This window comes from Dendropsophus ebraccatus, chromosome 11 (genome assembly GCF_027789765.1).
Source record: "Dendropsophus ebraccatus isolate aDenEbr1 chromosome 11, aDenEbr1.pat, whole genome shotgun sequence".
NCBI classification, from domain to species: Eukaryota; Metazoa; Chordata; class Amphibia; order Anura; family Hylidae; genus Dendropsophus; species Dendropsophus ebraccatus.
In genome coordinates this window covers 95,562,204-95,589,089 of record NC_091464.1, presented here as the reverse complement: position 1 = coordinate 95,589,089, position 26,886 = coordinate 95,562,204, and the positions used below count along the sequence as shown (strand labels likewise).

At 45.7% G+C, this 26,886-nt stretch overlaps 1 protein-coding gene across 2 annotated transcripts in view; it reads left to right on the top strand.

The window, feature by feature from the left end:
- Window positions 1-21,229, top strand: part of STYXL2 (serine/threonine/tyrosine interacting like 2) — an 81,072-nt gene extending 59,843 nt beyond the window's left edge. For both annotated transcript variants that reach the window (XM_069944629.1, XM_069944630.1), the window contains 3 exons: window positions 3,008-3,239; window positions 5,968-6,185; window positions 18,205-21,229. In XM_069944629.1, coding sequence (XP_069800730.1) covers window positions 3,008-3,239; window positions 5,968-6,185; window positions 18,205-20,915 — 3,161 coding nt within the window. In that variant the 3' untranslated portion in view covers window positions 20,916-21,229. The remainder of the gene's footprint in view (window positions 1-3,007; window positions 3,240-5,967; window positions 6,186-18,204) is intronic.
- The last annotated feature ends 5,657 nt before the right edge of the window (window positions 21,230-26,886 follow it).

The window sequence follows — 26,886 nt, the reverse complement described above, 5'->3', positions numbered from 1 at the left end:
TGCTGATGGTTTCCAGTTATAGTATATTGCTGATGGTTTCCAGTTAGCTATGGTATATTGCTGATGGTTTCCAGTTAGCTATGGTATATTGCTGATGGTTTCCCGGTGGCAACAGATTTCTTTTTTAAAGCTGCACAGAATAGAGATCTCCCTGGTACCAGTAATGGACGATATATGGACTCTGGATATCGCTGATCACATAGCTAATGTGCGCTAGGGGGCGGAGCTTCACTTTGAACAATCCTTTATAACGGCCATCAGGATAATTATTCTGCTTCCTTTTCTCGTCACTTTTACCCTTCTCTCCTCCAGCTAATGGCGGCAATTGGGAAATTTTCCAGGAAACAATATTTAATCTGCTCATTAATTCTGGATTTTTTGCATCCAGTTCTCTCTGCCAGAAAGACAATTCACTGAGATCATCTCTATATCTGGGATCAGTGCAGCACCGACAATTTCTAGATTGTTCCAAAAATGTGATGTTATTTTGAGAGAATAACCCCAGGATAGATTCAGCAGATGTTCAGGACATGGGCAGGACAGGCTCAGGGTAGGGGAAGGACAGACTCAGGGTAGGGGCAGGACAGGCTCAGGGCAGGGGCAGGACAGGCTCAGGGCAGGAGCAGGACAGGCTCAGGGCAGGGGCAGGACAGGATCAGGGCAGGTGCAGGACAGGATCAGGGTAGGGGCAGGACAGGCTCAGGACATGGGCAAGACAGGCTCAGGGTAGGGGAAGGACAGGCTCAGGACAGGACAGGCTCAGGGCAGGGGCAGGACAGGCTCAGGGTAGGGGAAGGACAGGCTCAGGGCAGGACAGGCTCAGGGTAGGGGAAGGACAAGCTCAGGGTAGGGGAAGGACAGGCTCAGGGCAGGACAGGCTCAGGGTAGGGGCAGGACAGGCTCAGGGTAGGGGAAGGACAGGCTTAGGGTAGGGGAAGGACAGGCTCAGGGCAGGGGCAGGACAGGATCAGGGTAGGGGCAGAACAGGCTCAGGACAGGACAGGCTCAGGGCAGGGGCAGGACAGGCTCAGGGCAGGGGCAGGACAGGATCAGGGTAGGGGCAGGACATGCTCAGGGCAGGGGCTGGACAGGATCAGGGTAGGGGCAGGACAGGATCAGGGTAGGGGCAGGACAGGCTCAGGACATGGGCAGGACAGGCTCAGGGTAGGGGAAGGACAGGCTCAGGACAGGACAGGCTCAGGGCAGGACAGGATCAGGCAGGACAGGCTCAGGACAGGGCAGGACAGGCTCAGGACATGGGCAGGACAGGCTCAGGGTAGGGGAAGGACAGGCTCAGGGCAGGACAGGATCAGGGTAGGGGCAGGACAGGCTCAGGGTAGGGGCAGGACAGGCTCAGGGCAGGGGCTGGACAGGATCAGGGTAGGGGCAGGACAGGATCAGGGTAGGGGCAGGACAGGCTCAGGACATGGGCAGGACAGGCTCAGGGTAGGGGAAGGACAGGCTCAGGGCAGGGGCAGGACAGGCTCAGGGCAGGACAGGATCAGGGTAGGGGCAGGACAGGCTCAGGACATGGGCAGGACAGGCTCAGGGTAGGGGAAGGACAGGCTCAGGGCAGGACAGGATCAGGGTAGGGGCAGGACAGGCTCAGGGAAGGGGCAGGACAGGATCAGGGTAGGGGCAGGACAGGATCAGGGCAGGATAGGCTCAGGGCAGGACAGGATTAGGGTAGGGGCAGGACAGGCTCAGGGTAGGGGCAGGACAGGCTCAGGGTAGGGGCAGGACAGGCTCAGGGTAGGGGCAGGCTCAGGGCAGGGGCAGGACAGAATCAGGGTAAGAGCAGGACAGGCTCAGGACAGGGGCAGGAAAGGCTCAGGGCAGGGGCAGGAAAGGCTCGGGGCAGGGGCAGGACAGGCTCAGGGTAGGGACAGAACGGGAGGACAGGCTCTAGACAATTTCTAGATTGTTCCAAAAACTTGATGTTATTTTGACAGGATACCCCCAGGATAGATTCAGCAGAAGTTCAGGACATGGGCAGGACAGGCTCAGTGCAGGGCAGGACAGGCTCAGGGCAGGTGTAGGACAGGATCAGGGTAGGGGCAGGACAGGCTCGGGTGAGGGGCAGGACAGGCTCAGGGCAGGGGTAGGAAAGGCTCAGGGCAGGGGCAGGAAAGGCTCAGGGCAGGGAAAGGAAGGGCTCAGGGCAGGGGGAGGACAGGCTCGGGGCAGGACAGGCTCAGGGCAGGTCAGGCTCAGGGCAGAGACAGGACAGGCTCAGGACATGAGCAAGAAAGGCTCAGGACAGGGGCAGAGGCAGGACAGGCTCAGGGCAGAGGCAGGACAGGCTCAGGGCAGAGGCAGGACAGGCTCAGGACATGGGCAAGAAAGGCTCAGGGCAGGGGCAGAGGCAGGACAGGCTCAGGGCAGAGGCAGGACAGGCTCAGGGCAGAGGCAGGACAGGCTAAGGGCAGGGGCAGGGCGGGCAGGACAGACTCGAGGCAGGACAGGGGCAGAACAGACTCAGGGCAGAGTCAGGACAGAAGCAGGACAAGCTATCGTGTTATTCGGGCAGGTCTCACTGACGTTATGGGGCAGTGTCTGGCAGTGTTATTAAGGCAGGTCACACTGACGTTATGGGGGTATAACCAGTATTTTAGGGCAGGTCTCACTGACGTTATGGGGGTATAGCCAGTATTTTAGGGCAGGTCTCACTGACGTTACGGGGCAGTGTTATTAGGGCAGGTCTCACTGACGTTATGGGGCAGTGTTATTAGGGCAGGTCTCACTGACGTTATGGGGGTATAACCAGTATTTGAGGGCAGGTCACACTGACGTTATGGGGGTATAACCAGTATCCCCGGGCACTCTCACAGCCCCCTCATATCTCTATGGGGACCTCACTAGATGGGCCTTGGGCTGTAATCCTGTTCCTCATCCGTGCACTGGGTGTTACTGAGGGATCTGGTTACTTACAAGCTTCACAATGGGACTAACAGCCCCTCTATAATATCCAGTCACAGAGAGATAGCGTCATGTGTCTCTATTACAGAACTGAAGACCAAAGAGGTGAAGGTGGAAGCGATGAGCCCAGGACTTCTGGAGTCAGCCGAGCAGCTCCTGGTGGAGGACCTATACAACCGGGTCAAGGAGAAGATAGATGACCGCAGCCTCTTCAACACCCCCTGCGTCATGGATCTCCAGAGGGAACTCCTGAAGGACCATATGGAGTCTCCACTCAATGAGGTCGATGAAGTCTGGCCCAACGTCTTTATTGCCGAAAAGTGAGTGCTCAATATAGCAAGTACAGAGAGAGAGAGAGAGAGATAGATAGATAGATAGATAGATAGATAGATAGATAGATAGATAGGAGATAGATAGATAGGAGATAGATAGATAGATAGATAGATAGATAGGTAGATAGATAGATAGGAGATAGATAGATAGATAGATAGATAGATAGATAGATAGATAGATAGGAGATAGATAGATAGATAGATAGATAGATAGATAGATAGATAGATAGATAATAGATAGATAGGAGATAGAAGATAGATAGATAGATAGATAGATAGATAGATAGATAGATAGATAGATAGATAGATAGGAGAGATAGATAGATAGATAGATAGATAGATAGATAGATAGATAGATAGATAGATAGATAGATAGATAGATAGATAGATAGGAGATAGATAGGAGATAGATAGATAGGAGATAGATAGATAGATAGATAGGAGATAGATAGATAGAGAGATAGAGAGATAGATAGATAGGAGATAGATAGGAGATAGATAGATAGATAGATAGATAGATAGATAGATAGATAGATAGATAGGAGATAGATAGATAGATAGATAGATAGATAGATAGGAGATAGATAGATAGATAGATAGGAGATAGATAGATAGATAGAAGATAGATAGATAGATAGATAGATAGATAGATAGGAGATAGATAGATAGATAGATAGATAGATAGATAGATAGATAGATAGATAGGAGATAGATAGGAGATAGATAGGAGATAGATAGATAGGAGATAGGAAAAAGATAGATAGATAGATAGATAGATAGATAGATAGATAGATAGATAGGAGATAGATAGATAGATAGATAGATAGATAGGAGATAGATAGATAGATAGATAGATAGATAGATAGGAGATAGATAGGAGATAGATAGATAGGAGATAGATAGGAGATAGATAGGAGATAGATAGATAGGAGATAGATAGATAGATAGATAGATAGATAGATAGGAGATAGATAGATAGGAGATAGATAGGAGATAGATAGATAGATAGGAGATAGATAGATAGATAGATAGATAGATAGATAGATAGATAGATAGATAGATAGATAGGAGATAGATAGATAGATAGGAGATAGATAGGAGATAGATAGATAGATAGATAGATAGATAGATAGGAGATAGATAGATAGAAGATAGATAGATAGATAGATAGATAGATAGATAGATAGATAGGAGATAGATAGATAGATAGGAGATAGATAGGAGATAGATAGGAGATAGATAGATAGATAGATAGATAGGAGATAGATAGATAGATAGATAGGAGATAGATAGATAGATAGATAGATAGATAGATAGATAGATAGATAGGAGATAGATAGATAGATAGATAGATAGATAGATAGATAGATAGGAGATAGATAGATAGATAGATAGATAGATAGGAGATAGATAGATAGATAGATAGATAGATAGATAGATAGGAGATAGATAGATAGATAGATAGATAGATAGATAGATAGGAGATAGGAAAAAGATAGATAGATAGATAGATAGATAGATAGATAGATAGATAGATAGATAGGAGATAGATAGATAGATAGATAGATAGATAGATAGATAGATAGGAGATAGATAGATAGATAGATAGATAGATAGATAGATAGATAGGAGATAGATAGATAGATAGATAGATAGATAGATAGATAGGAGATAGATAGATAGATAGATAGATAGGAGATAGATAGGAGATAGATAGATAGGAGATAGATAGGAGATAGATAGATAGATAGATAGATAGATAGATAGATAGATAGGAGATAGATAGATAGGAGATAGATAGGAGATAGATAGATAGATAGATAGGAGATAGATAGATAGATAGGAGATAGATAGATAGATAGGAGATAGATAGATAGATAGGAGATAGATAGATAGGAGATAGATAGATAGATAGATAGATAGATAGATAGATAGATAGATAGGAGATAGATAGATAGATAGGAGATAGATAGATAGATAGATAGATAGATAGATAGATAGATAGGAGATAGATAGATAGATAGGAGATAGATAGATAGGAGATAGATAGATAGATAGATAGATAGATAGATAGGAGATAGATAGATAGGAGATAGATAGATAGGAGATAGATAGATAGGAGATAGATAGATAGATAGATAGATAGATAGATAGATAGATAGGAGATAGATAGATAGATAGATAGATAGATAGATAGATAGATAGATAGATAGATAGGAGATAGATAGATAGGAGATAGATAGGAGATAGATAGATAGATAGATAGATAGATAGATAGATAGATAGATAGATAGATAGATAGATAGATAGATAGGAGATAGATAGATAGATAGGAGATAGATAGGAGATAGATAGATAGATAGATAGATAGATAGATAGATAGATAGGAGATAGATAGATAGATAGGAGATAGATAGATAGAATATACCGGGATTTCCCAGCTGGTCAGTAGCACAGTGAAGCGCCGGAGGCTGTGGATCCTGTAATGTTCGGACAGGTTGGGGTGAGCTCCGTCCCTGCAGTAATAATGATGAGGATGCGGCAGCTCCATCTCTGGATAATATTAGATGATACAGTATTAGGGCGTCAGTATTATAGTCGGGGTTCAGGATTGGGGGGGGGGGGGTTCTTCTATACAGTAGTGATATATAGATGGGGTCAGGCAAACAGGCCGTCTTACATGACTGACAGTAGCAGGATTACTGATTCATTTCAGGAGCGTGGCCGTCAACAAGGGACGTCTGAAACGCATGGGCATCACCCACATCCTCAATGCCGGACATAACACCACCGTCTTCACCGGGCCCAACTTTTACACCGGGATGGAAATCCAATACATGGGAGTGGAGGTCGACGACTTCCCAGACTGTGACATCTCCAAGTTCTTCCGGCCGGCTGCGGAGTTCCTGGATGAAGCGTTACTGACCTACAGGGGTAAAGATGACGGCCAGTGTAACCATGTTAGGTTAGGTGCCAACAAGTCATGCTTTCCTGGCCGTGTATACAGTATGCTACTATAGAGGGCATGTGGGAGGAGAAGGGGTTACTGATGCACTGGGCTGATGGTGTATACAGTATACTGCTATAGAGGGCATGTGGGAGGAGAAGGGGTTACTGATGCACTGGGCTGATGGTGTATACAGTATACTGCTATAGAGGGCATGTGGGAGGAGAAGGGGTTACTGATGCACTGGGCTGATGGCGTATACAGTATACTGCTATAGAGGGCATGTGGGAGGAGAAGAGGTTACTGATGCACTGGGCTGGTGTATACAGTATACTGCTATTGATGGCATGTGGGAGGAGAAGGGGTTACTGATGCACTGGGCTGATGGTGTATACAGTATACTGCTACAGGTGGCATGTGGGAGGAGAAGGGGTTACTGATGCACTGGGCTCATGGTGTATACAGTATACTGCTATAGATGGCATATGAGAGGAGAAGGGGTTACTGATGGGCTGATGGTGTATACAGTATACTGCTATAGGTGGCATGTGGGAGGAGAAGGGGTTACTAATGTACTGGGCTGGTGGTGTATACTGTATACTGCTATAGAGGGCATGTGGGAGGAGAAGGGGTTACTGATGCACTGGGCTGGTGGTGTATACAGTATACTGCTATAGATGGATTGTGGGAGGAGAAGGGGTTACTGATGCACTGGGCTGATAGTGTATACAGTATACTGCTATAGATGGCATGTGGGAGGAGAAGCGGTTACTGGTGCACTGGGCTGATGGTGTATACTGTATACTGCTATAGAGGGCATGTGGGAGGAGAAGAGGTTATTGATGCACTGGGCTGATGGTGTATACAGTATACTGCTATAGATGGCATGTGGGAGGAGAAGGGGTTACTGATGCACTGGGCTGATGGTGTATACAGTATACTGCTATAGATGGCATGTGGGAGGAGAAGGGGTGACTGATGCACTGGGCTGATGGTGTATGCTGTATACTGCTATAGATGGCATGTGGGAGGAGAAGGGGTGACTGATGCACTGGGCTGATGGTGTATGCTGTATACTGCTATAGATGGCATGTGGGAGGAGAAGGGGTTACTGACGCACTGGGCTGATGGTGTATACAGTATACTGCTATAGATGGCATGTGGGAGGAGAAGGGGTTACTGATGCACTGGGCTGATGGTGTATACAGTATACTGCTATAGATGGCATGTGGGAGGAGAAGGGGTGACTGATGCACTGGGCTGATGGTGTATGCTGTATACTGCTATAGATGGCATGTGGGAGGAGAAGGGGTGACTGATGCACTGGGCTGATGGTGTATGCTGTATACTGCTATAGATGGCATGTGGGAGGAGAAGGGGTTACTGACGCACTGGGCTGATGGTGTATACAGTATACTGCTATAGAGGGCATGTGGGAGGAGAAGGGGTTACTGATGCACTGGGCTGATGGTGTATACAGTATACTGCTATAGATGGCATGTGGGAGGAGAGGGGGTTACTGATGAACTGGGCTGATGGTGTATACAGTATACTGCTATAGATGGCATGTGGGAGGAGAGGGGGTTACTGATGAACTGGGCTGATGGTGTATACAGTACACTGCTATAGATGGCATGTGGGAGGAGAAGGGGTGACTGATGCACTGGGCTGATGGTGTATACTGTATACTGCTATAGATGGCATGTGGGAGAAGAAGGGGTGACTGATGCATTGGGCTGATGGTGTATACAGTATACTGCTATAGATGGCATGTGGGAGGAGAAAGGGTTACCGATGCACTGGGTTGATGGTGTATACAGTATACTGCTATAGATGGATTGTGGGAGGAGAAGGGGTTACTGATGCACTGGGCTGATGGTGTATACTGTATACTGCTATAGAGGGCATGTGGGAGGAGAAGCGGTTACTGGTGCACTGGGCTGATGGTGTATACTGTATACTGCTATAGAGGGCATGTGGGAGGAGAAGAGGTTATTGATGCACTGGGCTGATGGTGTATACAGTATACTGATATAGATGGCATGTGGGAGGAGAAGGGGTTACTGATGCACTGGGCTGATGGTGTATACAGTATACTGCTATAGAGGGCATGTGGGAGAAGGGGTTACTGATGCACTGGGCTGATGGTGTATACTGTATACTGCTATAGAGGGCATGTGGGAGGAGAAGGGGTTACTGATGCACTGGGCTGATGGTCTATACAGTATACTAATATAGATGGCATGTGGGAGGAGAAGGGGTTACTGATGCACTGGGCTGATGGTGTATACAGTATACTGCTATTGATGGTATGTGGGAGGAGAAGGGGTTACTGATGCACTGGGCTGATGGTGTATACTGTATACTGCTATAGAGGGCATGTGGGAGGAGAAGGGGTTACTGATGCACTGGGCTGGTGGTGTATACAGTATACTGCTATAGATGGATTGTGGGAGGAGAAGGGGTTACTGATGCACTGGGCTGGTGTATACAGTATACTGCTAAAGAGGGCATGTGGGAGGAGAAGGGGTTACTGATGCACTGGGCTGATGGTGTATACTTTATACTGCTATAGAAGGCATGTGGGAGGAGAAGCGGTTACTGGTGCACTGGGCTGATGGTGTATACTGTATACTGCTATAGAGGGCATGTGGGAGGAGAAGAGGTTATTGATGCACTGGGCTGATGGTGTATACAGTATACTGCTATAGATGGCATGTGGGAGGAGAAGGGGTTACTGATGCACTGGGCTGATGGTGTATACAGTATACTGCTATAGATGGCATGTGGGAGGAGAAGGGGTGACTGATGCACTGGGCTGATGGTGTATGCTGTATACTGCTATAGATGGCATGTGGGAGGAGAAGGGGTTACTGATGCACTGGGCTGATGGTGTATACAGTATACTGCTATAGATGGCATGTGGGAGGAGAAGGGGTTACTGATGCACTGGGCTGATAGTGTATACAGTATACTGCTATAGATGGCATGTGGGAGGAGAAGGGGTTACTGATGAACTGGGCTGATGGTGTATACAGTACACTGCTATAGATGGCATGTGGGAGGAGAAGGGGTGACTGATGCACTGGGCTGATGGTGTATACTGTATACTGCTATAGATGGCATGTGGGAGAAGAAGGGGTGACTGATGCATTGGGCTGATGGTGTATACAGTATACTGCTATAGATGGCATGTGGGAGGAGAAAGGGTTACCGATGCACTGGGTTGATGGTGTATACAGTATACTGCTATAGATGGATTGTGGGAGGAGAAGGGGTTACTGATGCACTGGGCTGATGGTGTATACTGTATACTGCTATAGAGGGCATGTGGGAGGAGAAGCGGTTACTGGTGCACTGGGCTGATGGTGTATACAGTATACTGCTATAGATGGCATGTGGGAGGAGAAGGGGTTACTGATGCACTGGGCTGATGGTGTATACAGTATACTGCTATAGAGGGCATGTAGGGGGAGAAGGGGTTACTGATGAACTGGGCTGATGGTGTATACAGTATACTGCTATTGGTGGCATGTAGGGGGAGAAGGGGTTACTGATGAACTGGGCTGATGGTGTATACAGTATACTGCTATTGGTGGCATGTAGGGGGAGAAGGGGTTACTGATGAACTGGGCTGATGGTGTATACAGTATACTGCTATTGGTGGCATGTAGGGGGAGAAGGGGTTACTGATGAACTGGGCTGATGGTGTATACAGTATACTGCTATTGGTGGCATGTAGGAGGAGAAGGGGTTACTGATGAACTGGGCTGATGGTGTATACAGTATACTACTATAGAGGGCATGTGGGAGGAGAGGGGGTTACTGATGCACTGGGCTGATGGTGTATACAGTATACTGCTATAGATGGCATGTAGGGGGAGAAGGGGTTACTGATGCACTAGGCTGATGGTGTATACAGTATACTGCTATAGAGGGCATGTGGGAGGAGAAGGGGTTACTGATGCACTGGGCTGATGGTGTATACGGGAAAAAAGAACGAGTCCAGCTCCCGGCCAGGTGAATGCAACTCGAGCTGTTTATTGACACCTTGACACCGTGCACACACTGCGGCAACCCCCCCAAAAAGACTCCAATGCGTTTCAGTTGCCCACCGCAACCTTAATCATGGCTGACCTGTATCTGAAAGGTTCACAGTATATAGTCACAGGTACCCAACATGCACCGGGCACAGCTCCTCCCCTCACTCGCACCGGTGCCGTGAGCACCTGGGCCAATCACCTAGAACCGCCCAGAGGGTCCGATTTGACTGTGCAAAGTAAAAACAACAAAAGTGTAAAACATTTGCAACTATGTATACATCCGTGAGTAATAACAATAAATAATCATAGCAATACAGAAACAATAAATATAATTGTCATAACATGGAAAAGAGCATGTATGGGCTATATGTGGCTGCTGGATTGCATTCGCTAGCGGTAATGGAACCAGTGGCGTAGCCCCCCGATCAATCACTCTTGTGACCGCAAGCATTGTTTTGCTTGCGGTCACAAGAGTCTGGCTCCGTCTTTCCCCGGCTGCTGCGCGGCTGCCGGGGGTGTCGCGTCTTACCCCCGGCAGCGCGCGCATCCCAGAGCTCCCTGCGCGCCTTGGGCCCTGACTTCCGGTTTCCGGCGCGCAGGGAGTTCTGGGATGCGCGCGCTGCCGGGGACAGACCAGGAGGAGTGAGAATCAACGTGGGAGCGCGATGTCAGGTGAGTTAAGTTTTGGTTTTTTTATCAGCCTGTACGGATGGGGGGAAAGGAGGGGGCCATCTATGAGGGTGGGGGGAAAGGAGGGGGCCATCTATGAGGGTGGGGGGAAAGGAGGGGGCCATCTATGAGGGTGGGGGGAAAGGAGGGGGCCATCTATGAGGGTGGGGGGAAAGAGGGGGCCATCTATGAGGGTGGGGGGAAAGGAGGGGGCCATCTATGAGGGTGGGGGGAAAGAGGGGGGCCATTTATGAGGGTGGGGGGAAGAGGGGGCCATTTATGAGGGTGGGGGGAAAGAGGGGGGCCATTTATGAGGGTGGGGGGAAAGAGGGGGGCCATCTATGAGGGTGGAGGGAAGGAGGGGGCCATCTATGAGGGTGGGGGAAAGGAGGGGGCCATCTATGAGGGTGGGGGGAAAGAGGAGCAATCTATGAGGGTGGGGGGAAAGAGGGGCCATCTATGAGGGTGGGGGGAAAGAGGGGCCATCTATGAGGGTGGGGGGAAAGAGGGGGGCCATCTATGAGGGTGGGGGGGGAAGGGGACCATCTATAAGGGAGGGAGGAAGGGGACCATCTATAAAGGGGGGGAAAGGGGACCATCTATAAGGGAGGGGGGGAAGGGGACCATCTATAAGGGAGGGGGGGGAAGGGGACCATCTATAAGGGAGGGGGGGGGGAGGGGACCATCTATAAGGGAGGGGGGGAAGGGGACCATCTATAAGGGAGGGGGGGGGAAGGGGACCATCTATAAGGGAGGGGGGGGGGAAGGGGACCAACTATAAGGGAGGGGGGGGGGAAGGGGACCATCTATAAGGGAGGGTGGGGGGAGAGGGGGCCATCTATAAGGGAGGGGGGGGGGGAAGGGGACCATCTATAAGGGAGGGGGGGAAGGGGACCATCTATAAGGGAGGGGGGGGAAGGGGACCATCTATAAGGGAGGGGGGGGGGAAGGGGACCAACTATAAGGGAGGGGGGGGGGAAGGGGACCATCTATAAGGGAGGGTGGGGGGGAGAGGGGACCATCTATAAGGGAGGGGGGGGGGGAGAGGGGGACCATCCATAAGGGAGGGTGAGGAGAGAGGGGGCCATCTATAAGGGAGGGGGTATAGGGGGCCATCTATAAGGGAGGGGGTAGAGGGGGCCATCTATAAGGGAGGGGGTAGAGGGGGCCATCTATAAGGGAGGGGGGCAACATAGGGGGAGAGGGAATACACAGAGGGGGGCATATATTATTAGGAGGTCACATAGAGTCAGGGCTACCCACTAAATGAGGGTGTAAAGGGGACAGTACAGATGTGCAGTGTGTATAGAGATAAGGATGGTGTCAGAGTGTGGAGCCTAATATGTCTGTCTGGCAGATTCTGTGGATTCGTGGCTCGGAGAAGTTCTCATAACGGCCCAGGACGGATGGAGAAGATGATGAAAAGGAAAGAACTCCGATCAGAAAAGACGTCTCCTGTAAGTCACCTGATATAACTGCACTGTAATGTATATGGTGTATAGAACCTGTGTAGAGCTGGGGCCACCTCTATATGACTGGATGAGGTGATTTAGTATACTGGATTTGGTCAGTAACAATATGGTGGTGATGGTAGTGGTTGTGGTGTGGCGGTAATGTTTCCTCCCTATATACTGGTATTACTGGTAATATTGGTCTCAGTATACAGGATTTGGTCGGTAACAGTATGGCGGTAATAGGTAATATCTGTCTTGGTGTGTGTGTGTGTGTATATATATATATATATATATATATATACATACAGTGGTACCTTGGTTTAAGAGTAACTTCGTTTAAGAGCGTTTTGGTTTAAGAGCTCACAGTTTTTCAAAATTGTGACTTGGTTTAAGAACATTGCTTTGGTTTAAGAACTTCCTGTATTGGGTGGGAGCGCGAGTGGAGAAGGGGCATGGCCTGCATAGCGGGGTCTACAGCACTGTACTCTAAACACCTTCCAAATCATAGCAGATCCCCTTCAGGCTGGGGCTTACATCAGGGGACAGGACTGTGGGGGGGGGGTAATCTCTCCATAGCTGTAACCCCTCTCTCCCCGGACAGGAGTGCTGCATGTATGTGCCCACATCTGTACTGCTCATTCCTTCATGCTCCCTGCAGTCTCTGTCAGTCCTTGTGTTTCCCATCCTCTCCATTACTGTACAGTACAGAATAATAAATATATTTGGGGTGTGGAACCAATTGTCTGCATTTACATGATTTCTTATAGGAAAATTTGCTTTGGTTTAAGAGTGGATTTGGATTACAAGCACGGTCCTGGAACGAATTATGCTCATAATCCAAGGCACCACTGTGTGTGTATATATATATATATATATATATATATATATACACACACACACACAACAATAGCATCACTTGGTCGTGAAAGGAGGGGGGGGGGGCCCAAGTTGGCCTCTCGCACCAGGGCCCAGGAGACATTAGCTACGCCCCTGAATGGAACAGAGTGTGAATGAGACCTTATGGCAATTTAATAATACAGCAGCATTTCCTTACGTAGGTTCATGCCATGCGGGAAACAGGTATTCAGACAAAACATCCAGAATGCCTCTTTGTCTTTAAGCATTTTTGAAGTGTCACCACCCCTAACAGGTACACAAATTTTCTCTATAGCAAAGATCCAAAATGAATGAGTGGAGCCCCTGTGTATGTCTATGAAGTGGCGAGACGCCCCTGATAGTGTTCTGCTGCCTGGATTTTTTATATCATGGAGGTGTTCGCATGCTCGCACCTTCAGCTTACGTGTGGTGCACCCTACGTACATGAGATGACACTCCGTACACTGGATAATGTACACTACATTGTAGCTGTTGCAATTAAGAAAAGAATTGATCTTATATGTTTTGGTGCCAGCTGAATCGTTATACTCCTTGCATGGTTTAGCATACAGACAGGTTTTACAGGGGTGATGGCCACATTTATGGAAACCCTTTTGCACAGTCAAATCGGACCCTCTGGGCGGTTCTAGGTGATTGGCCCAGGTGCTCACGGCACCGGTGCGAGTGAGGGGAGGAGCTGCGCCCGGTGCATGTTGGGTACCTGTGACTATATACTGTGAACCTTTCAGATACAGGTCAGCCATGATTAAGGTTGCGGTGGGCAACTGGAACGCGTTGGCATCTTTTTGGGGGGGTTGCCGCAGTGTGTGCACGGTGTCAAGGTGTCAATAAACAGCTCGAGTTGCATTCACCTGGCCGGGAGCTGGACTCGTTCTTTTTTCCCGTGTTGTCTGTGCCTGCGCTGTTGGAGCGGGAGCCCGTGCTGGGAGGCCAAGGTTAAGGCGGTAAGCTGGCTTTTTTTCTCTTTTCACATGCTGATGGTGTATACAGTATACTACTATAGATGGCATGTGGGAGAAGAAGGGGTGACTGATGCATTGGGCTGATGGTGTATACCGTATACTACTATAGATGGCATGTGGGAGAAGAAGGGGTGACTGATGCATTGGGCTGATGGTGTATACCGTATACTACTATAGATGGCATGTGGGAGAAGAAGGGGTGACTGATGCATTGGGCTGATGGTGTATACTGTATACTGCTATAGAGGGCATGTAGGGGGAGAAGGGGTTACTGATGCACTGGGCTGATGGTGTATACTGTATACTGCTATAGAGGGCATGTAGGGGGAGAAGGGGTTACTGATGCACTGGGCTGATGGTGTATACAGTATACTGCTATAGATGGCATGTGGGAGGAGAGGGGGTTACTGATGCACTGGGCTGATGGTGTATACTGTATACTGCTATAGAGGGCATGTGGGAGGAGAAGGGGTTACTAATGCACTGGGCTGATGGTGTATACTGTATACTGCTATAGAGGGCATGTGGGAGGAGAAGGGGTTACTGATGCACTGGGCTGATGGTGTATACAGTATACTGCTATAGATGGATTGTGGGAGGAGAAGGGGTTACTGATGCACTGGGCTGGTGTATACTGTATACTGCTATAGATGGCATGTGGGAGGAGAAGAGGTGACTGATGCACTGGGCTTATGGTGTATACAGTATACTGCTATAGATGGATTGTGGGAGGAGAGGGGGTTACTGATGCTAGGTGGTATGTAGGCAGAAATAGAGGAAAAAGCAGCAAACAAGAAAAGGTTATAATATGTCCTTTTGCTGCTGGGAGATGAGGGAAGCCTTTACCTTGTGTGAACAGTGCAGATCATCAGAAGGCTCGCAGTTTGTAGGTACACAGCCCAGCCTCTCTCTCTCTCTCTCTCTCTCTCTCTCTCTCTCTCTCTCTGGCTCCCCCTATGCTTCACAGGGCACATGATATGCCCCATCCCCACTTTCTGTAATCTGTATTCCTGCCTGTGTTACTAGAGACAGATTTCCCCTAACAACAGGCATTGGATTGCAGGAAAAGGAGACACCTAGTGGCCAAGACTTTAGAGATTTCTTTCTACGTTAAGAAGTAGTTTTTGGTAAATTAAGCTATTTACAAAAATATCAAGAATCACATGGAGATGCCATGGAGGGGAGTCCTTTAAGTTGGCAGCTATCATTTAAGGGTTACAAAAACATCTTTTTTTCCTGACTTTACAACAACCTAAATTTCTCAAATAATGTAATATACTCCAGTCACATCCAAAGCTGCAGTCAGAATCCGGTTTTGATTTATAATCCACAACTGTGACAACTGTGCAGCTGCCCTGTGATCTCCTACAATGCACTGCTCTCTGAGTGCAGCTCTGGAGGTGACAGGAGTAAAAGACACAAACTAACTCAGGACAAGTACAAAATGTGCAAAGCCAATTCTCCGTATTGTATAAGTCATAAAGACACATATATAGTAGTAATAATAATAATAATGTTCCATCATCTTAGTTCCCCTTTTAATTGTACGTCTCAATAGTAAATTGGCGTTGCGGCAGCGGAGATACAATTGTGCCATTCAGCTCTCCTCACCACAAAGTGGACATCAGCCCCTTCCCAGTTATAGGGGCCCCACAGGCGGGATATAAGGGATATAAATAACCTGCTGCCACCACCGACCTGACTGCCGCATGAATCATCAGCGCTCCAGCCTTATTTTAGGAGTAACAATAACAAAGCATAAAAATATAAGTAGCGTATAATAATACAATCGCCAGTCAGATCCTGGTTTTGGTTTTCTGCAAATAGTTTGGATTAATGGCTGCATTATATTTCACAGCACATATGTACACGTGTTACACTCCATCCCCCCAGAGGCACTACAGGCATTATTACTGCAAATGATAGGAGATAGATAGATAGATAGATAGATAGATAGGAGACAGATAGATAGATAGGAGATAGATAGATAGATAGGAGATAGATAGGAGATAGATAGATAGATAGATAGATAGATAGATAGATAGATAGATAGATAGATAGGAGATAGATAGATAGATATATAGATAGGAGATAGATAGATAGGAGATAGATAGGTAGGAGATAGATAGATAGATAGATAGATAGATAGATAGATAGATAGGAGATAGATAGATAGATAGATAGATAGATAGGAGACAGATAGATAGATAGATAGATAGATAGATAGATAGATAGATAGGGGATAGATAGGAGATAGATAGATAGATAGATAGATAGATAGATAGATAGATAGGAGATAGATAGATAGATAGATAGATAGATAGATAGATAGATAGGAGATAGATAGGAGATAGATAGCTAGATAGATAGATAGAAGATAGATAGATAGATAGATAGATAGGCGATAGATAGGAGATAGATAGGAGATAGATAGATAGATAGATAGATAGATAGATAGATAGATAGATAGATAGATAGGAGATAGATAGATAGATAGATAGATAGATAGATAGATAGGAGATAGATAGATAGATAGATAGATAGATAGATAGGAGATAGATAGATAGATAGATAGGAGATAGATAGATAGATAGATAGATAGATAGATAGATAGATAGATAGATAGGAGATAGATAGATAGATAGATAGATAGATAGATAGATAGGAGATAGATAGATAGATAGATAGATAGATAGATAGATAGATAGATAGGAGATAGATAGAAGATAGATAGATAGATAGATAGATAGATAGATAGATAGATAGGAGATAGATAGATAGATAAATAGATAGATAGGTAGATAGATAGATAGATAGATAGAAGATAGATAGGAGATAGATAGATAGATAGATAGATAGATAGATAGATAGATAGATAGGAGATAGATAGATAGATAGATAGATAGATAGGAGATCTGGAGTCCCCAGATACCTGCAGTCCTCACTATAGAAGACCCTCCATGCATCCTATGCTAATACCTCTGGTCCAATTCTTTGCCTGGTTGCTATTATGGAGAATTCAGAGAAAGAGGGGAAGGACTGGGAGACCGGGAGACATACAAGTCCCCACTATCAGAGGTAACATGGCTGACACTGCCATACAATAGGATGATAAGTCGTGTCACAGTGCTGTGCGCTTACGGCCCTGATCTCCTGCAATAGTAACAGTACAAAGGCGGGAATCCATTGCACAAGTATACCAAGATTCCTATAGTTTTTATAGAGCATTCTTTAGATCCCCATAGATGACAGTAGATTTTCGGCAATGCAGTAAATGACATTTGTGTTATGGCTGTAGTTGTTTCTAGTACCATCCTTGTGTTTTCACCTTCCGAGTGTTTCTTTTTCAATTCTTTAAGGATATAAATCATTTCTTGTCAGAGACCTGACCCATGTCCACTAGAGCCGTCAGAAATAGCATTGTCCTTGTCCTATGATGCGGCTGTAAGAATAGGACATTGGGGGCAATGGGGGACCCTCGGGCACATGTGTCACATCAGAAATTCTTAATCTGCTCATCCATTAAAGAACACCAGGTGTGGGTTACTGCTTCTGGGAGAACATAGGACTAAAGTAGGAGCACCTCTGGGTAAAAACTTGTCATAGTGAAGACATAACCATAGTCCTCCATCTTCATGAAAAGTCTTTGAAGATCTCCAGTTCTATTGCCTTATCCTGGAGAACCTGTGGCGTGGTGGAACCTTCTGGAATTAATCTGTGTCCAAGTGAAAGATGATCATAGATGTCTACGTAAAGGGCTCCTAGGCGTAGTGCAAAAACAGACCCTCATTTACTATACGTCATTTTTAATACTAGAGTCTATATATAAGCTAGATGAGCTTGGGTGGGCCCAGATGTGACTGCTATGTCTGCATCTAATATTGCCACAATCTTCTCTATGAGGTGTAGAATTATGGTGGTCGTAGAATCAGTATGATCATTGTGACTCAGTCACTAACTGTTGATATTTTCTCTTAACAGGTAAAGTTTTGGTGAACAGCGAGATGGGGATGAGTAGATCGGCTGTCCTGGTTGCGGCTTACTTGATGATTTTCCATCACATGACTATCCTCGAAGCCCTTATGACCTTACGGAAGAAGCGAGCCATCTACCCCAATGACGGTTTTATAATGCAGCTTCGAGAGCTCAATGAAAAACTGCTGGAAGAGCGGGAATATTCTGATGGAGGTGACGATGGGGATACCAATAGTCAAAGCTCCGTCATAGAAGCCAAGGCACACTCTATAATGGTAGAAGAAGAGGAAGGTGGGAGCATCATGGGAGCCAAAGTTCACTCCATTACTTTTGAGGAAGAAGATACAACTAGCATTATGGGTAGTGCCTTAAGCATGGGGGTGAAATCTAGTGTAGTGTCCAAGCAGCCAACACTCATCGATGAAGATGAGGAGGAGAAGATCTATGAAGAATGGAGAAGAAAACAAGGGCTTCCACCAAGGGAGATACCAAAGAAAGAAAACGAGCAAAGCATAAAACTTCCAGAAGATGAAGAAGTGAGTGATGACGACCTAAGGCAGATGATTTATAAGTGGCAGAAGGAGAATGCTAAATATCATTGCCTTGACCCTGGAGATGATGGAAGTTCTATGATGAGTGAGAGATGTTATACACCAAGTGATATCAGTGATGTGGAAAGTGTCACCTCCCAGGAGATCCGGATGCTGAAACAACAGTTTGAAGCAAGTCGAAGGAGCCGAATGACCAGAGAGCGTTCTGACTCTGTATCGACTGACAGTACCTGGGATATGTGGAACCAGCGACTTATGGAAATCGAGAAAGAAGCCATAACAAAGAGTGACGAGAAGGAGAAGAAGAGGGAAAAGGATATCGATGAGGAAAGTCTTTGCTCTGAAGCAAGTTCTTTATTCAACTTTTGCAAAAAGAACAAGCATAAGCTGACTCCACTGGAAAGATGGAAAATTAAGAGAATTCAGTTTGGGTATCACAAGAAAGACTCCGAAGCATCCAATGGCCTAAACAAAGAGGACAATGGTGAGAAGAAAGATGAAGACCAAATGAGTCAATCGGATGTGAACATATCGGCCTACCAGGCCTGGAAGCTGAAGCATCAGAAGAAGTTAGGAAATGAAAATAAGGAAGAAGTTGTGGAACTGGCCAAAGGAGAAGACACTGCGAGTATCAAACGCAAACAGAGGAGGGCTGAGATCCTGGAACGGTCGAAACAGACCTTGGAGGAAAGCCAATCTATATGTGGCTGGGATAATGAAAGTTCAATAAGTGGTACCATCCCGTTGTCTGCTCTTTTTCAGGTTGCACCTTCATCTGCCGGTGGTGACACTGCCTCGGTGTTGAGCATGCAGAGCAACAGATCCCGTCAGTCCCAGGCGAGAAGTTCTGTTAGCCAAGCACAAGTTCCTACAGTAGCAAACTTACCACCTGGGGCAGATGCCATTTCCATAGCAGGTATTCAGAACTGGATAGCCAATGTGGTGAGTGAAACCATTGCTCAAAAACAGAACGAGATCATGATGATGTCACGCGCTTCTTCAGCGATGAGCATGGCTTCTGGAGATTTGGGAAGAAAGGCAGATGATGACAGATCTTCCATACTTGGTGGAGCAGGAGGTTCTTGTCTCTCGGGTTCCGGTTTTCAGCAGCGTGATTTTAGAAGCTCTGACTCTATGTTGTCTTACAATACATCAACCGGCTCAGCTACGAATATACCAAGTACTAAAAGAAAAATTAACCAGACAAGCGTCCCACTCTTTGGACTATATATGGATGACGTGGATCTAAAAAAGCTCAATCAGAAAGAAAATGAAATAAGAGAGGGGTTGACCGAAAAACTGACCCAATATCGGAAGGAAAAAGTTGTCACTGACAACAAGCGAAGCTACATGTACAAAAAGAAAAAGGCTAAAGGTACAGAAGAAGATGAAGAAGACGAAGAGAAGGAGAGTGTTCTGAGCTCTAAATTCCAAAGTTCTAGGTCCTCTAATCAAGAATGGAAAAAATCTGAAAAAACATCCCACATTGGGAACCTCAGCCATTTCTCAGATGCCAAGTCCAGGAGTTCAGATTTGGAGACAAATGTAAGTAAATGGCTCAGTGGTGTCAACACCGAAAAGGCCTCAGTATCTCATACTGAACGATCTTATGAAAGGTCACGAAAATCCGAACAGGAGCAGGAAATGGACGTTCATGTCAATGGATACTCTAGAAAGTCATCAGAACAGGACAAGGAGGTCTATTCATCCTATCAAAGCTACCGAGACTCAGCCAGGACCACATCAAGATTCTCAATGTCTTCTGAGGAAGACTATGAACATGTCAGACGCACTAAGGTCTATGAGTCCCAAAGCCCTGAGCCTCTTCTCCGTGACCGCTTACAAGAAGAAAATGGCTTAGAAGACATCGATCTTCCCAACAGGAGACAACCTAGAAGAAGCCACCTAGTAGATCAGGATGATTCTGATATCTCAGACACAATCGATTTGGGCTCCAAAAGAAACTTTACAGGAAGGATTAAGACGGATGAAGAAGAGAAGAGCGACCCCGTGGAAGGTGACAGCTCTGGGCGTCGGTGGTCTCGGAGTAGAAAGACCAAAGAAGAAACAGAGGACATGGCTGATGATGATGACATAATCGCGGCCTGGAGAAGCCGCCAAGAGGAGATGAAGACAAGACTCAGGAGACGTAAGGAGGAGGACTGAGACTGCAAACTGGAATCTACATCATTTAGAAGTTTTCTATGGAAAATAAGCGTGAAAAACTATGTGTGTGATCGCTGAAGCAGGCTATAACATCTCTAGCTGCCCAGTCCTCCTCTCGTCCGGCCTCCTGGTAGTCCTGGCCACACTTTTAGAGTCTCCTTGGTCTTTTTTTGTAGGCAAAACCCCCGCCAAGCTCCTGGTACTATCCTTATGTGTTTCTTAGAGCGTTTTTTTGTTTGTTTGTTTTTTCACTTCTAAAGCAGAATTAATGTATAACTGAAAACTTCTACAACTTTTGAATATAATTTACTCTACATTTGTGTGGACTATTTTTTATTTATACATATATATACTTTATTTCCACGGTTTAGTTACTGCTTCCAAGATGTCTGCTTGGAGGAAAAGAGTCAGCAAATCTGTACATAGCTAGTCCTGCTCTCAGCTGAGAAGTGATATAATTGTATCCAATGTAGACAATGCTCTGTGAGCTCCACACTGATACATTGTACATAGCTAGTCCTGCTCTCAGCTGTATCCAGTGTAGACAATGCTCTGTGAGCTAAACACCCTGGACTCCAAACTGCTAGTTTACTACAATGTATATCAAGGATCCAGGTTGTACACAGTGTAATGATCCAGGGTTTCACCTTTAGCAGTCACCTTTCCTGGGTCCTGTCTGTGGCTCCCAACAGTCAGATACCCCTAGGACTTACAGTAGAGCTGGATGGTATAGAAGCAGATAGTTACCAGAAAAACACACAGAGCAAATAACAAAACCAAGAATAGAAACTCCCAACAGAAGACACAAGCTGGAGATGATGGGGAGGATAATGACAAAAATGATGATGATGGTGATGTTGGCCGGTAAATGACAAAACAAAAAACTAAAGATTCTATTACACGGGCCAATCAGCGGGAGCAAGCGGGCAGCGAATTGTCAGGCTTGCTCTTCGTTCCCCGCTCCGCTGCTGGTGCTATTACATGCGCTGACATCGAGTGGGTAAGTGCAGGGGGGTGGGGAGATGCGGGGGGCTCAACGGACGATCTTTAGATAGTAGACAATAGTAGACGATCTTTAGTGTAGAGACTGAAACGTCGCATCACCTGCTGTATGGATTGAATAAATCACTTTATTTTTTCACTTTTACAACGGTGTTCTGCAGTACTTTCAATTGGATATTTGTGTACTGGAGATCCCCAGCACACTGCTGGCACCCGATACTCACCTGAAAATCTTCTGAGTGCAGCATCTTCTCTTTTTGTGTAAATAGATAGGAGATAGATAGATAGATAGATAGATAGATAGATAGATAGATAGATAGATAGATAGATAGATAGGAGATAGATAGGAAATAGATAGATAGATAGATAGATAGATAGATAGATAGATAGGAGATAGATAGATAGATAGATAGATAGATAGATAGGTAGATAGATAGATAGATAGATAGATAGGAGATAGATAGATAGATAGATAGATAGATAGATAGATAGGAGATAGATAGATAGATAGATAGATAGATAGGAGATAGATAGAGAGATAAATAGATAGATAGATAGATAGATAGATAGATGATAGATAGATAGATAGATAGATAGATAGGAGATATATAGATAGATAGATAGATAGATAGATAGATAGATAGATAGGAGATAGATAGATAGATAGATAGATAGATAGATAGATAGATAGGAGATAGATAGGAGATATATAGATAGATAGATAGATAGAAAGATAGATAGGAGAGAGATAGATAGGATATAGATAGATAGAGAGATAGATAGATAGATAGATAGATAGAGAGATAGGAGATAGATAGGAAATAGATAGATAGATAGATAGATAGATAGATAGATAGATAGATAGGAGATAGATAGATAGATAGATAGGAGATAGATAGATAGATAGGAGATAGATAGATAGATAGATAGGAGATAGATAGATAGATAGATAGATAGATAGATAGATAGATAGATAGATAGATAGATGATAGATAGGAGATAGATAGGAGATATATAGATAGATAGATAGATAGATAGATAGATAGATAGATAGATAGATAGGAGAGAGATAGATAGATAGGAGATAGATAGATAGATAGATAGATAGATAGGATATAGATAGATAGAGAGATAGATAGATAGATAGAGAGATAGAAGCCTGGAGGACAGAGATGGCTGCACATCGCACCCATGGTTGATACAAAAGCCTATCAGCTACATTAAAAACCAACATCAGAAGTTAGTATATAATTTGATCAAACCATATTGCCTCATTGATCACCCCCCCCCCCCTTTTTTTTCACTGTGGCTGGCATTCCTCCTGGTAAGACCCATGTGATCCAAATAAGCAGGAAGCACCTGTGTACATAAGGTAAGTACCTCCTCTTTTCCCCATTCTATCTACTGGTAGTTTGGAGACCTTATTCACACTTGTGTTGCTTGGTGGCCGCTTTCTCCGCTGGTGGCATCTGCTGGGTTTGGGGGGGCTCTTGGGGTTTGGTCCTGTGACATTGGGGTTGCAGGGCCATTCCATGGCCTCCCTTCCCTGCATGTGCACGCTTTGTGGGGTTTGCGTTTGCTGACCGACACAGTGTGGAGTTAGTGTAGGGACCCATGGGAACCAGGAGACCTGCATGTGGTACATGGGGCAATGTGGTTTAATAAATCATATACAAATATCCTGGCGTTGGTTTTTAAATGTAGCTGATAGGCTTTCGTATCAACCATGGGGGCGATGTGAAGCCATTTCTGTCTTCCGGGTTTGTAGATAGATAATTAGATAGATAGATAGATAGATAGATAGGAGATAGATAGGAGATAGATAGATAGATAGGAGATAGGAGATAGATAGATAGATAGATAGATAGATAGATAGATAGATAGGAGATAGATAGATAGGAGATAGATAGATAGATAGATAGATAGATAGATAGATAGGAGATAGATAGGAGATAGATAGATAGATAGATAGGAGATAGATAGATAGATAGATAGATAGATAGATAGGAGATAGATAGGAGATAGATAGGAGATAGATAGGAGATAGATAGATAGGAGATAGATAGGAGATAGATAGATAGATAGATGATAGATAGATAGAGAGAGAGATAGATAGATAGGAGATAGATAGGAGATAGATAGATAGATAGGAGATAGGAGATAGATAGATAGATAGATAGATAGGAGATAGATAGATAGATAGATAGATAGATAGATAGGAGATAGATAGGAGATAGAGAGATAGATAGATAGATAGATAGATAGGAGATAGATAGAAGATAGATAGATAGATAGATAGATAGATAGATAGGAGATAGATAGATAGATAGATAGATAGATAGATAGACAGATAGGAGATAGATAGATAGATAGATAGGAGATAGATAGACAGATAGGAGATAGATAGATAGATAGGAGATAGATAGATAGATAGATAGATAGATAGATAGATAGATAGATAGATAGATAGATAGATACCGATTCTAGGTTCTATGCTGCCTGAGGCGAAAATTGAAACTGCGCCCCTTCCCCCGCAAACACAACTGTATACCAGCAGTGAACATTGCATATATAACTACATACCAACAGTGCATACAGAACTATATATAACAGAAGTGCATACACTAAGGGTATGTTCACACTGAGTAAAACAGGTGGAATTCCGCGGTGGAACTCTCTGCCGCAGGATCCCGCCTGTCTCACTGTCCCATAGCCCGTCTATGGGAGAGCGCGCGCTCCTCCGCTGCAGAGGAGCATGTATAAGTGCCAGTCTTAATGGTGGTGACATATGGGGAGCCAAGTGTTAGAGACCCCCAAATAGTATAGGTCTCAGACTGCCTAATACTGCCAGCTTCAGACCCTCAATAATACTGTTAGCCTCAGAGACCACCTTACCCATATCATCATACTACTCCCCCCTTCATCCTCCATCATCATACTACTCCCCCCTTCATCCTCCTGCCCTATCATCATACTACTACCCCCACCTTTATCCTCCAGACCCTCCATCATCATACTACGACCCACTTTATCATCCTCCTGCCCTTCCATCATCATAGTACTACCCCTCTCATCCTCCTGCCCTTCCATCATCATAGTATAACCCCCTCATCCTCCTGCCCTTCCATCATTATAGTATAACCCCCCTCATCCTCCTTCCTCCTCCATCCTCATAGTACTACCCCTCTCATCCTCCTGCCCTTCCATCATCATACTACGACCCACTTTATCATCCTCCTGCCCTTCCATCATCATAGTATAACCCCCCTTATCCTCCTGCCCTTCAATCATCATAGTATAACCCCCTCATCCTCCTGCCCTTCCATCATTATAGTATAACCCCCCTCATCCTCCTGTCCCTCCATCATCATACTACTACCCCTCTCATCCTCCTGCCCTTCCATCATCAAACTACAACCCCTCTCATCCTCCTGCCTTCCATCATCATAGTACTACCCCTCTCATCCTCCTTCCTCCTCCATCATCATAGTATAACCCCCCTCATCCTCCTACCCTTCCATCATCATAGTATAACCCCTCTCATCCTCCTGCCCTTCCATCATCAAACTACAACCCCTCTCATCCTCCTGCCTTCCATCATCATAGTACTACCCCTCTCATCCTCCTTCCTCCTCCATCATCATAGTATAACCCCCCTCATCCTCCTGCCCTTCCATCATCATAGTATAACCCCCCTCATCCTCCTGCCCTTCCATCATCATACTACAACCCCTCTCATCCTCCTGCCCCTCCATCATCATAGTATAACCCCTCTCATCCTCCTGCCCTTCCATCATCATAGTACTACCCCTCTCATCCTCCTGCCCTTCCATCATCATAGTACTACCCCTCTCATCCTCCTACCCTTCCATCATCATAGTATAACCCCCCTCATCCTCCTGCCCTTCCATCATCATAGTATAACCCCCCTCATCCTCCTGCCCTTCCATCATCAAACTACAACCCCTCTCATCCTCCCTCCTCCATCCTCATAGTACAACCCCTCTCATCCTCCTGTCCCTCCATCATCATACTACTACCCCTCTCATCCTTCCGCCCTTTCATCATCATACTACTACCCCTCTCATCCTCCTGTCCCTCCATCATCATAGTATAACCCCTCTCATCCTTCTGCCCTTTCATCATCATACTACTACCCCTCTCATCCTTCTGCCCTTTCATCATCATACTACTACCCCTCTCATCCTTCCGCCCTTTCATCATCATACTACTACCCCTCTCATCCTCCTGTCCCTCCATCATCATAGTATAACCCCTCTCATCCTTCTGCCCTTTTATCATCATACTACTACCCCTCTCATCCTCCTGCCCTTCCATCATCATACTACAACTACCCCTCTCATCCTTCTGCCCTTCCATCATCAAACTACAACCCCTCTCATCCTCCTTCCTCCTCCATCCTCATAGTACTACCCCTCTCATCCTCCTGCCCTTCCATCATCATAGTATAACCCCTCTCATCCTTCTGCCCTTTTATCATCATACTACTACCCCTCTCATCCTCCTGCCCTTCCATCATCATACTACAACTACCCCTCTCATCCTTCTGCCCTTCCATCATCAAACTACAACCCCTCTCATCCTCCTTCCTCCTCCATCCTCATAGTACTACCCCTCTCATCCTCCTTCCTCCTCCATCCTCATAGTACTACCCCTCTCATCCTCCTGCCTTTCATCATGATAGTAAAAACCCCTCTCATCCTCCTGTCCCTCCATCATCATACTACTACCCCTCTCATCCTCCTGCCCCTCCATCATCATACTACTACCCCTCTCATCCTTCTGCCCCTTCATCATCATACTACTTCTCCCTTCATCCTCCTCCTGTGCCTTCATCATCATACTACTAGCCCCTTCATCTATATTTAAAACAAAAAAAGCCATACTCACCTCACCAGTATGGACCCTCTAGTCTTCCAGGGACTCCTCTCCCGCTCTGCATGGGTGA